The sequence below is a fragment of the Passer montanus genome, unplaced genomic scaffold, assembly GCF_014805655.1.
Source record: "Passer montanus isolate IOZ18808 unplaced genomic scaffold, ASM1480565v1 scaffold4, whole genome shotgun sequence".
Lineage (NCBI taxonomy): Eukaryota > Metazoa > Chordata > Aves > Passeriformes > Passeridae > Passer > Passer montanus.
In genome coordinates, this window is record NW_024368818.1 from 12510664 (window position 1) to 12523896 (window position 13233).

At 41.1% G+C, this 13233-nt stretch overlaps 1 protein-coding gene across 9 annotated transcripts in view; it reads right to left on the reverse strand.

Moving 5' to 3' along the window:
• The window catches only part of FAT3 (FAT atypical cadherin 3), a 399017-nt gene that overhangs the window by 7325 nt on the left and 378459 nt on the right, over positions 1-13233 (reverse strand). For 4 of the 9 annotated variants that reach the window (XM_039718448.1, XM_039718443.1, XM_039718445.1 and 1 more), the window contains 4 exons: positions 10532-10685; positions 8695-9350; positions 5860-5973; positions 2445-2504 (listed from right to left, as the gene is read on the reverse strand). In XM_039718448.1, coding sequence (XP_039574382.1) covers positions 2445-2504; positions 5860-5973; positions 8695-9350; positions 10532-10685 — 984 coding nt within the window. Of the gene's footprint in view, positions 1-258; positions 335-2444; positions 2505-5859; positions 5974-8694; positions 9351-10531; positions 10686-13233 lie in introns of all 9 variants that reach the window. The other 5 variants (XM_039718449.1, XM_039718451.1, XM_039718452.1 and 2 more) reach the window with 4 other exon arrangements.

The following is a 13233-nucleotide window of genomic DNA, read 5'->3' on the forward strand; positions in this document are numbered from 1 at the left end:
TTTAATTATTCTTTATTTTAACTTACAAGATAAGCTTGCCTGTCAAACACAGACATACATAAAGAAATGTTTATGTCGTGTATTATATTCCTTTTCTATCATATCTTAATTATTTACCCTCACTGAACAGATACAGAATTACATTAGAGTTGTAATTCTTAGCACAAAAAAGGGCTATCCACTATCGACACGGCTTATAATTGCAAAGTACATTTTTCTCTCACTTGTTCACTTTGAAACAGAAAAATAAGAATCTACCATTCTCAGGGCCGGTTCAAACAAATCTGGGCCCACCTGGGCTCAGATACCATGGTGATGGGCACGGTATAAGAACCTGAATAGAATAGAATACAAAGCCATTTAATGGGGCTATCAGCTACAATGCTCCGCAACCCCACACCCACCTCCCACCTGCACTGCCATGCTAGCTGGTGGCAAGGGAGGCATTCCAGTATGGAGAGGGTGCAGGGGTGGGGGAGAGAGCAAGGAAGGAGGTTTTATGTGAGACAAGAGCGGGGAATAAGCTGCAGCATTTTCTAGATGGGTATGCTCTTGTTCAGCCGCGTGTTATTTGGCTTCATGCAAGAAGTCATCGGGCAAAGTCTCTGGATGACATTGCTGGAGGAGGTCTGGCAGGAGAAACAGACCTTTATGGCTTGTGACCTCTGTGGCTCAGACACAGGCGAGGGCAGAGGAGACCTCTCCAGCCCTTCACCTGCTAAGATCACACTTGCCCTTGCTCATCACCACATGGTGCATGGGGTGATGGTGATTTCTCCCTTAGCTCGATAGCCAGGCAGGAGTTCTCCACCTGCTGTGCCATGTCCTGGAGCGAGGAGGGCTGGGGCTACTACAGGTTTAGCAGCAGTGTCTGAACCGGCCCTAACCTCTCTTCTGCACTTCCCTCTTCTTTGTATAGTGGATTTTGCTGTATTGGGGTCAGTGTCATGGCACCGCACCCGAGATGTGTCAGGGCCCTCTGAGTTGTGTGGATCAGGATCCAGGAGAACCTCACTAATTTGCTGACTTGCACAACCCCAGGCAGGTCCCTGAGGCAGGAGCCACATCCTCCCATGACTCTGTGGCAGCAATTCTGCCCAGAGCTCCAGTGTGGCTAATTATTCACCACTTCCAACAGCTCTGCTGCACAGCAGACAATCCTAAGAATCCTAAGTTTCATGTAAGGAACTGGGAAGTGGGCAAAGCATTTTCAGTGATGGTCTCTTGAAACCACTGCCAGACTGGCTTTTTCTGGCCTGTAAAGCATGATAATGAGCCAGTGTGTTTGCTTAAGTTTTCCCTTAGAAAGGCAAGGTCATTTGCAGTGCCTGTGGTTTCTTTTCAAGGTAATTTTTAAATTTTTTGAATGAGACTCTCTTTTGAATTAACCTTGGCTATTTAATTTTTTTTTTTTTTGATAGTGAGAAGAATGGCACTCCTATACTTCAGGAAATCAATAAATGTACTATGAACAAATACTTAAGTGGCATCACTAGCTAGCAGTAAAAGTGTTTTTCAAAATTACAGTGATACTGGCTCAAGAAAAAATCAGTAGTTTCACAAAAATAATTTACTTAATCATCTTCATGTATTATGCAGACTAGATTAGCTGAAGTACGTAAATCTGTCTTAAATTTGCTAAGGACAGATGAAATTTTTCATTTGTGGATAACCTGAGTTGATATTGAGTTGACATTTGCCCAAGGGTAGGAAAAATGTTGGAAAATAAATAAAAGTAATGTTCATCTATGATAACAAGACATTTCCTCAGTGCTTTATGGAAAAAAGAAAATAGTGATATCCCCGCATTACAGGTTCACTTGTAACATGATATGCCTGAGGTTACCCAGGAGGTCAGTGGAAGAGGTGAGTGCTGGCTCCTTGGAGCACATTGCCATGCCCTGTTGAATGGGCACACCAACACCACGGGAGAGCCACGGCATCGTGGAGCTGTGCCCACACATCCGCTGTTTGGCAGGGTTTCCTGGGAGAAACCTGCCACTGGGCAGCCACCACTGTGCTCCTCTCTGTGTGATACCACTGGGGTACAGACCCCAGCTCTGCTGCAGCATGGGACACTTTACAGACTTCCCGTGTCATCTTCTGTTTCCCAGTCTCTGCAGCCAGCATCATCTCAATGATATGGCTCCATTATCAGTCTATTATTTTCTCTGAAGGCAATGAGAATAAACAAGCAGAAACATTGACTTGAACAGAACAGGATGAAGGCTTGACACCTTTTCTACCACCTCCAGTTACCCACAGATATTTTGTGGTACATTCCTCTGGCATTTTCATGTTTGCTGGTGAACATGCTGATCTGCAAAACCCAATCCCTGCCACAGGATTGCTGGTCAGTGTAGATTAGTGAGGTTCTGCTGGAATGTTTCACAATGAAAATAGGAAGCATTTTTGTATAACAAGAAAGAAAAAAAATTAAATACCTTCATTTTCTATAGTGTCAACTACATTGTTGACAAGCTGTATGACAGTCACTATGGAAGCTTGCAGGGGAGGGAAAGCAGAAAATAAGGGAGGGGAAGGACAGCTTCAGGTTAGTATTTAAAACACACATCATAGGTTACCACAATAAATTCTCTCAAAAGACAGAACTGACATTGAAAGAAAAAAAAAAGGCTGCTGACCAATGCATGATTTATGCAGTTGGTTGCAGGACATTTCATTTCAGATAATCCCATATATCTTCAGAGTGCTGATAAATTCCAAACCAGCATTTCCAGAAAGGCATATGGAATGATGTGTATCACCTCATAAATTCAAGCAGACTGGTCAGCTGATTCAATTAACCGAAGCAGTTTCTTGTCTACCTGACACTAATTTCTAATTCATTCTTGCTCAGAGGTCTCCAGAGATGGTGCTATGTGCTCCAAGGATCATTATCTTTTAGACCATCTCACCATCACAAATGGTGTTAAGCTCAATCTATTTCCTAAGAGGAATGTTTTACTTATTTACTGTCTGTGTCATGCTGTGCAATACCTCAGGGAGGTTAAGCAGCACAGCTATAATTAGGAGGACAGAGCCATGTAGCTGTGGTTCAAATTTTGACCCCTGTTTGACAGAATAGTTTCACAAATGCTTTGTGTTCTCTGCAGCTTTTCCAACAAAACCTACTTTTCCCTTGAAATCATTAATATAGACTGTGCAGCTGTTTAATCTGGAGGCCTATATTGTGTGGTCCTCTAGATGATCTACATTTTGCACCAGCCAACACTCCTGCCTCCGAGAACATGAAACAAACCCAAAAAACAAAACTGAAGGGAAAGCTCTGGATGAGTGGGCAGTGGATCCTTCCCTTTTCCTTTGTCTTTAGTTATGAGAAAACCAATTGCCTGGAGCAACGTGGGGCAAAACATACTTTTTTGTTTCACATAGCCAACAGGCTTAGAGATCATAAGAAATGTGTTAACAGTGCTGACATACGCTGAATATTTTCATGGTTTTGCTAAATTTTGAGCATGGGATCAGGCATATCATCCAACTTCCTCAGTTCTAGTGAGGGCTTAGCAAAAAGAGCCTTGATAAACCAAAGGACCCCTGTTCTGTGTCTATGATCAGCATATTTATGCCATCAACAGCAACAGTAATTATACAAAGGAGGCTCATACTGGCTAACGCAAAATAAACACGATAGAAAAATAAGGGACTCCATGCAGTTAGTGCTGCATGGCTGGGAAAAAAGATCGAGGGCAGCTGTAAACTATTAGAGGAAAAAACCTGAAAGTGAAAAACAGGTCAAAACCCAGGGCCAACACAGTTTTCTTTGTAACTAAGGGCGGCTCTGGTGGGAGCTGTGCAGAGCATATTCACAGATAAGAGGGAACACCATCCCACACAACTCAGGGCAACTCAATGCTCAAATACATCATTGCTCAGATTTTGGACTACAAAAATTACTGCTAACTACTCATAGAAAGACTAGGGAAACTGAGCAATTTAAATGCAGGAGAAATAAGGTGAGAGAAAAAAAAGCAGCTTCAAAATCTCACCCCATGTGAGTTCTCATGGTAAGACAAGCCCTTGACACAGCAAGAGAAAGGTCCAAGAGCCCTGGAGAGGGTGAGTGGAAGCTGCCTGCACCTTCAGTGGAATTCATCCCAGTGATCCACTGCTGCAAGATAGGTTTCCCAGGTACAAGCTGCTACCCAGTTTCACAAGTCAGTATCAGCATAGCCATTTGTACATCTGTGTGACACAAGCCTGTCTCCTCTGCTAGCCTGAGAACCCAGCAGCATTGCTCTTGGCTTTGGAGGAAGGGGTTTGGAGAAGGAGCCACTGTCCTGTCTCATCAAAGAGCATGATGAACTGTATTTGTTGTGTTTTCACTGACAACCTTCTAACCTTTGCAGGTATGTGAAGTAAATAGAATTAAAATGACAAGAAGAGCAAAGATTGATGGTTTCAGGAAGCATATCCATCAGCCCTAAAGTACAGGCATGTGAGTATGTATATGCTTACTTATGCCTGGCTTTGCCCTTTAGGCTCTTTCACTGCAAACCTTCCCTGCTGCTTCAAGCAAACCAGAGTGTGTGCTCTTGCATCGATCTCTGCAAATGACTCAGATGATTTAAGTTTCTTCCCTCATTCTCCCTGAAGATATGGATTTGTTTGAACCCTGAACTAGAAATGTTATCTCTAAAGGCCATATTTTAAATGCAGCCTTCACAAAAAATGAGTGGGCACAGAAGGTCCAATCCAGCTTCTGTGGGTACTGTGTCAATGATTTCAGTGGAGACAGGATCAAGAGTTTGAAATGTCTAATTAGAATTTGTGAGATATAAAAAGTAACAATGTACAATAAATGACCACTTGAATAATTATTCTAAAGGTAACTATAATGTAAATACATATTATTAAATAATACTTATCCTAAAAAAAGGCTAAAGGGGTCTTTTTGGTGCAGGGGCAGAAAAGCATTGGGAAGCCTGACAAAAATAATTGTAATGCTTCAGGCACAGCGGACCAAAAGGAACTTTTGCCATCAGTGCTTTTCCAACATTTCAGAGTTCCTAGAGAACAGCTGCATGACATGACTGAGGAACTTAAGTCTACAGACAGTTCATTAACTGGTGGCTGAGGAAACCAAGTACAATTCCTTTGTGATAGTCTTTTTCTGTGTGTCTGAATGAGGCTTCCCAGACATCCACCATCCCTCCCCAGCAGAAACATCTTGACTTTTCTCGGACCCACTGCTCAACATACACGGGCTGCAGGAACAAAGGTTTGCTCTGACTCTGTGGACCTTTCAGTGGGCTGTGTATGGCTCTGCCTGTGTCACCCAGGGAGATAATGATGCAGGACATGAGAGGCAGGCACTGAGTATGCACTGAACAAGGCTATAATGGTGCTCTATTGTTTGCTGAGCTGTGATTGTCAGGGAGAAGCCAAGATGCTGGGGACTGGCTCATCCGCTCATTGTTGAGGCTGAGAACCAGAAGAGTTTTGTTGGGACCATGAATGAGACTGGCAAATAGCACAGAAATCCCTTTTATTCGACTGGTGAAACATGAAAGTCATGCTCTTCCCAGAAGGAAAATTATATAAATTCTACAGTTTCACTCACAACCTATTAGTCAACTTAAATCTTGGCAATGTGACTCTGCTGTATCATACCTCTCATTCTCTCGGTCCTGATACAACAGCCCTAAGAATCAAGATTTTTATTACATTCCTATAATTTAGTAAGTGGAACACAAAGTCAGGGTTTGAACCCACGACTTGTTTACTTTCGGCATTGTTAAAGGGTTTCAAGATGTCACATAAGTGTTTTAATAATATTAGAGAGAGAGAGATAAATAGTTTTCCCCCCAGCATAATAAAGATGAAATCATTTCTTACCATTATCATCGCCGGAATCAGACTGGAAGGAGCTGAGGGACTGTACTTCAGAGTTGCTGCCTTTATTACTTCCTGAAAAACAGGTGACTTCTTCAGCGTCATCAACCCCTTTACCTTCATCGACAGCAAAGACAAAGCAAAATGGTACTCTCTAGGTGTGCACATTTATCTATTTATACCACAGACACATTTAAATCCTGCCTTCTATTATTTGAGTCAGAATAAAATTATTTCCTTCACACAGAGGACATGACCTACTCGTCAAGAAGGCAGCTGGTGAAGATACCTAGACTTTTGAAGTGTTTGAAGCCCAAGAAGTCTTTCAAGTGGCTGACAACACTGTAATCAAGGAAGAAACATCTGTATACAATATTGTCTTTTTAAATGACATATAGTCTCAAAAGCAATAAAAATGATGACTTAAGGAATGTGGTATAAACAGCTTATACAAGAGATTACAGTTACATTTATCTTTACTGCTCATTTCCTAATTTGAGAGCCTCGTTAAAGGCTCATTCAAGGCTCAGTAAAGTTACTGTGCATCTTGTTATTCATATCAGTGGCCCTTGGATCAGATTTTAATAGCTCCATCACTACATATAATAGAATATGCTTTAATTTACATTGCTTTTCATCAAGGACATTCAGTCTTCACAACTCTACTGTTTAGAAATGTAACTGCAACCTATGGTATAAATTCTCCTGTAATTAAACACATATAAATAAACATATTCAACTACACATTATATGGGCAATAATCAGGAACACAAAAAGCTATCCTCCTTTGTAAGCACTAGGATACCTGAGCCAATTACAAATGAAGACAACCAGGTGCTATCAACATGAAAGTACAGCTCTCTACCTGCCAGCTGTAGGCATTTCTACCCAGCACAGCACACTCCCACATGGTAAGAGCTGATTTGCTCCTGTTGTGCAGCAGAGTATGGAGCTGATGAATTGAGTGCTGCAGTAACAAAGCTGCACTGCTTCCTACTCTGTGACAGCTGAGGTCTGTCTCCCTGGTATGGCCTCATGTTGTGCTGGCAGGAATTTCTATTCCTACCAGTACCAGCAGCGCTGGTGGCACAAACACCCAGGAGAATATAGAACAGAGCATGAGTGGGGGCTGGTGTGATGATGCTTTCAATCAGCTTAACTATATTTAAAGTTTAAAAGGTCAGACACAACACAACCCTGAAATACAGCCCAAATAAATGAAAATTAATTCAATTTTTCACTACATGACCTTAGCTTGTGTGCTGCCTTGGATGAAAATGTGCGGATCAGGGCACAGCTATAGAATCATAAACTCCATAAGGCTGGAAAAGACTTCCAAGATCATCAAGCCAAATCCTTGACTGAACATCACTATGCCAATCAAACCATAGCATTAAGTGCCATGCCCAATCATTTCTTGAACACTTCCAGGAATGGTGACTTCACCACCTCCCTGGGTAGTCAGTTCCAAGGCCTGACCACTCTTCCAAAGCAGAAGTTCTTCCTGATGTCCATCCTGAACCTCCCTTGGCACAACATAATGCTGTCCTCTTGACCTGTTGCTAAATTCCTCTCTCTATTCCTCAGTTCTCATTTCTTTCAATTATAGGACTGGATTGTGCAGTGTTACGCGACAGTTTTGGTTAGGGCTGTGCTGCAATAGGGTTGAAGATCACAGAGTCATAAAACACTTTGAGCTGGAAGGGATCCTAAAGATTATTTGGTTCCAATTTCCATGCCATGGACAGGGAACCTTTCACTAGACCAGAGTGAACCTTTCACTAGACCAGTTGCTCAGAGCCCCATCCAATCTGGCCTTGAATACTTCCAGGGATGGGACATCCATCCTGTCTCTGAGCAACCTGTTTCAGTGCCTCACCACCCCCACAGTAAAGAATTTCTTCCTAATGGCTAATCTAAACCTACCCTTCTTCAGCTTAAGGCCATTCATCACTCTAGGCCCTTGTGAAATGTCCCTCCCCAGCCTTCTTGTAAGCCCCCTCCAACAGGTACTGGAAGATGCATTAGAAAAAATCCTTAATAAGAGAAAACACCTTTTAAAAAATCACATATGGTGAAGCAAACATCTCCCAGTCCATATGACATGTTCTGACTTGCAAGGATAGATGATGCAGGGCTGCAACTCTGTCCCAGAAAATTGGTATTTCCTGCCATGACAGAAGATGTGAAGTTTGCTCCATCTCCAGTTCAGGAATGAAGGGAGCACTGTGTTATCAGGTGAGGAACCATCATGGCACAAATAGGGTAAGCGTGGGGATTGAAATTCCATGATGACTCTGATACTGGAAGCAGAGGGGAATGCAATGGCCTGAAAAGGTGATCCTATAATGCTATATATCAAGCCATACGTGATTTTCTGCTTCACTTCACAGACACTGAAAGTAGGGAATATTAGTTCATTTCTCCCTGATGCAAAACAGGATTGTTTCTTGCAGATGGTTTAAATATTTTTAACTCCCTTGGAAGACAAACAGCCTGAACCTAACAGGATTTATATTTGAGAATTCTGCCCCAAATTGTTTTTTTCCAATAGAAGGATGAGTGCCTTGTATCACTGAAAAATGCTCAGAGCACTTACTCCTATATGCTTTCTGAACAAGTGAAATGAATGCTTTTAGTCATACTTCATGCATAGAAAGAGAGAGAGGTCTTGTATGCCTGGTTTATTTATAACCTTTCAAAATTAAACCAGATCACTTCTTGGAGAGATGTAACAATTCACATGTATTAGGCTGGAGCACTAAGAGTACCTGTGCCACTGTACTTGCTGCACCCTGAAGGCAGGGAAGAACAAGACCGGCACGCAGTGCTACTTACTTTCTGTCCCAGCATCCCATGTGCTCTTCCTGATGGAGTCGCAGTCGGAGCGACAGGGAGACACAGCAGGCAGGTTTGGAGCTACACTGCACACCACCACCCCCCTCCTGGCTGTCAATATTCGAGGGGACTCTGGATGAAATGTTGTCATCTCCTGGTGCTCCACACCAAGCCCATCCACTATCTTGTCCAGGTTATTCCGTGAGTCACTCTGGAAGCACGGGGTATAGGCCATTGGCCTCACCGGCACCTGTGGAGGCCCAACCTCTTGGTAGATATTTCTGCTGTCTCCACTGTTCCTGATGTTCTTGAATTGGATGCCATTGCTCTTGTTGAGCAGGGCTGCAGTAGCCGGATCCTGTACGAGCGTGATGTTGTTGCGGGAATAGTTCTTCCTGAAAACTTTCTTGCGAAAAATGATGAAAAGAACGATTAGCACAAATATGACAAACAGCACCACGGCTATTCCTATCAGCTCCTCCTTGCCAACGTAGGAATGCCCAGCTTGTATATTGGGAACCACCACGGGGCGCAGACCACAGTATTGACCCACGTAGCCAGGGGTGCAGTTACAAAGAAATGAACCAAAGATGTTGACACAGGAGCCACCATTTTCACATTCTTCTCTTTCACACTCGTTGATGTCTTCTTCACACCTTAAAAGAAGAAAAGGAGAGTCTGGAATCTCAGAACATTTAAGACGCAGTCCAGCTGGTGCATGATGTCTTATCTTGCCAAAGTGGTCCATTAGTTAACGCCTTGTGGTACTTTGCAAATGATCATATTATTATCACATTACTTAATGGCATTTAATTTTTTCTACAGCTATTCCATGGGTTTTTAAAGACAATAAAATGAAACTATCAAGAAGGAAACAAGAGTTTAAAGCATCTGATAGATATCAAGAAGATAATGCATCTAATAGGAAAAGGCACCTTGACCCTAATGAGGCTTACTGAATGTAATAGAGAATCTGCTTTTTTATATTGTTTTTGGACTATCCCATAGGTTTCAATACAAAATATTAGAGGGGGATTCAAGGAGAAGATAATTGAGAAAAAATATAGTAAAAATATCAGAGTATTTATTGAGGAGGAAGAGGAAGAGGAAGAGGAAGAGAAGAGAAGAGAAGAGAAGAGAAGAGAAGAGAAGAGAAGAGAAGAGAAGAGAAGAGAAGAGAAGAGAAGAGAAGAGAAGAGAAGAGAAGGATATACTGATTATGCAAAATTGTTTAGGTCGGGAGATAAAATAAACAAATACTAGAGGTGGGGGAAAAAAAGAACAGGAACCATAAAGAGAGAGAATTGGAAAGAACAAGAGGTAGCAAAATGCAGAGGAAAAAGTACAAACAGTAGACAAACCAGATGAGGGAAAAGCACGTTGATGGGCAAGTCAGGATTTCCTGTGTCTACACCAAGGTTATGATCAAGGCAGGGATTTAGAAAATGACTGCAATAAATTAGTCTTTTATGTCAGGGCTAAGGTGACTAAATAATTGATCCATTTTCAAAACAAAGATTACACAGCAGCTTCCACAGGTTTTACGACATTGCTCAAAAAGCTGGCAGCACTTAGATAGGTGTAGCTCAGAGAAAACTGTCTGGAGATAACATCCTGAATCAACAGCTTAGGAGAGTAAGTTCAGAAAAAATGTTTCTGAGCATCCGAGTCTCAGGGATTTCTCAGATGTCATTAGCTCAGACTTGGAATAAGTGCTAAGGCTGGGGTTGTTTTTTGTGAGGTGAATCACAGCTTTTGGGTACAAAAAGCCTGATCAAAAAGCCCACCATCACTGAGTCAAAAAGCTCCCATTGCCCACCTAGGGAGGGACACTTACGTTACTCCTGTCAAGCCGCTTTTGCAGTTGCAGATGAATGCATTGCCGATGGGATCACATGAGCCTCCATTCCGGCAAGGATTTGGGAAGCAGGCTGTGATCTCTGACTCACAATTCCTTCCTGTAAACTGGGAGAGGCAATTGCAATGGTACCCTGGGAGGTGAGGGACAGAGAGACACAAATTAGACTCCTACCACTGAATCTGTCAAAAAGCAAGAGGACCCATTTGGCTGCTTTACACAGAAAAATACATTGTACTGTGGGGGCAAGAGGATGCTTACACTCATTCTGATCTGTCCATGTCAAGAGTTTGTCTATCTGAGATACCCAGGCAATTAGAGCTTCAACCAGAAGCTGCAGCCTAGACCATTCTAATTGTCATGATTCAACTAAGAATAAATGCCATTTGTGAACACCTTTTAAGAATGGTAACAAGAAATATCCTAGATCAAGGATGTATTTCCCAACCTTTTCAAAATGTTTGCTGATAGAGGCAGTTGACTTTCCTTTTTCGGCTTCACTGATGAACAAATACATCAGCTGAGAGCTTTTCCATCTCTGCCCATTAAAAGGACAACACAATGGGGATGTGACAGTAATGAAACACCAGTTTTATAAAGTACACCATCAAGGCAGAAACTATAAACTTCAAAATATCAGCTGACCTAGGCAATACCAGCCCTAATCAGAGCTGATTATGTTCAGTGTGTGCTATCAAATTCTGATTAATCACTCACTGCAATTCATCAGACATAACAACATTCGTGTGTGTGGGGGACTCTGTTGGGGATTGAAGTCCCATTTGTATGTTTTTTGCCAACACAGGGGCAATATCAAAATTAAAAAGAAAAAAAGGTTTTAAACACATCAGTTCACCCTGCCAAGTATTAAATGACAAATATCTTTTTTCTTTTTCTCTACTTATGAGTTCATATGGCACAGTGCCATTAATAAAAGCTTTATTTAAGGTCACATAGAAATCCAGTGAGGCAGAGCATCTCTTAAAGTTGTGAACTGGTTATGGAAATCTGACTGCTTTTTTGCTTGAAAAGAGCATGGAACACGTAGGATGTGAAAGCCATGAGATGGCTAAGACAGTTCCTGGAAGCAGAAGACTCCTAAGTTAGAGCTGGTGAAACAGTAAAATTTTCCTGGACATCTGTAAAAAAACTTTGGCTGATCTTTTAAAAAGTTCCTTATATAATCCAAATGTCCTAAACAGATGTGTAGGCAAGGTTCAAGCTCCAGTTACGGGGTTCACATACCTACTGAACATAACAAATTAAGCAACTAAAACAAGGAACCTTCCTGCCATTAATACAGCTGCAGTTAGAGCTGAAATGGTTGAGTGCAACTAAATTCAGTGTCAAAATTATTATTGGCAATCAAGCTGATGTAGTGGAAATATCATCTCTCAGTGGTGAGCCTTTTAAATGTATTTTTAAAAACTTTCTATATCTATACATCTGGAAAAAAAACCAACCCAAATACTTGTTTTAAAAGTTACTCTTTGTGCAAATGTGGCAGGACTTTCCAGCACAGTTACAAGGAAAAGAATTTCATGGAAACAATATGGAAAACCCAGTGGAGGCATAAGGAAAAAGCAATTCTGCATCAAGACTCCCTCATCTTTTATGTCCTATATGGTTCAATTCACCTTGTTCAGTTACTCTAATTGAATTCTTTCATGAGGACAGGCTTTTGAGAATAAACTTGGAACCAGACTTGCTGGCATACTCAGTCAAGAGTCCAATACTATTTAACTGAAAATAAATGAAATAGATACTCAAATATCATGCTGTTTCATTGTCCTGCTACAAGAAGGGAGAGACACACACTGATCTTTCCAAGGTCACAGAGTCAAGAAGATAAATTATTCACTTCTGGGCTTCCCAAAAAGCATGTTTAGTAAGCATCAGCAAGATGGGCTTATTTCATTTTGTGTCTTAAAAATATCTCACTCAGACAATGTGAACAGCTTTCTGGACCTATAGTGATCTGGGTCTGAAGAATTACTAACCTGTGACTGTAGGTAGAATTCACAGCATGAATAAATAAGGCTGTTTCAGTGCTTCCTTTTTATGACTGAACAGTGACATCTATAGTTCAAAAATTTACACTAATGTTTTATATGTTTTTTACAGTCTCAATGAGTTTAAACAAACAGATAATGTTCAATTCAAATATAAACAACTTTATTAATAATCAGTTCTGTTGCCTTATGTAACAGCAGAATATATGTGTTATTCTATTTGTTATCTGATATTTCATAAACCTCCATAACTCTAAAGTGATGTTAAAAGCCAAGTTTCTGTTGCTTTTTAACCAAGTTCTCAGGTGCCAATCATTTGTAAGACAAAGCCTTTGAATCACTTTCTTTTCATGTCTTTTGTTTGTTTCAGCTAAGTTCTAAGTTCTGTAACATATTCAGTTTACATTTGTTCAATATAGAAAACTTGAGAAATACTGATTTGATTAAAAAAATATTTTTACCACCAACTATATAAAAGAAACATGGACTTAGGCGGCATTTTATAGTAAGAAGAGATGAAACTGAATGTGTCAGATGGGTCAGAGCTCTGTTCAGCAGTGTATGAACAGGACCAAAATACAAATCTGCTTCTGAAAGCCTACATTTTTCACAAAATTTGATTTAATGATGGTGGAACACACATCAGATTTTAGAAGACTATGGTATTCA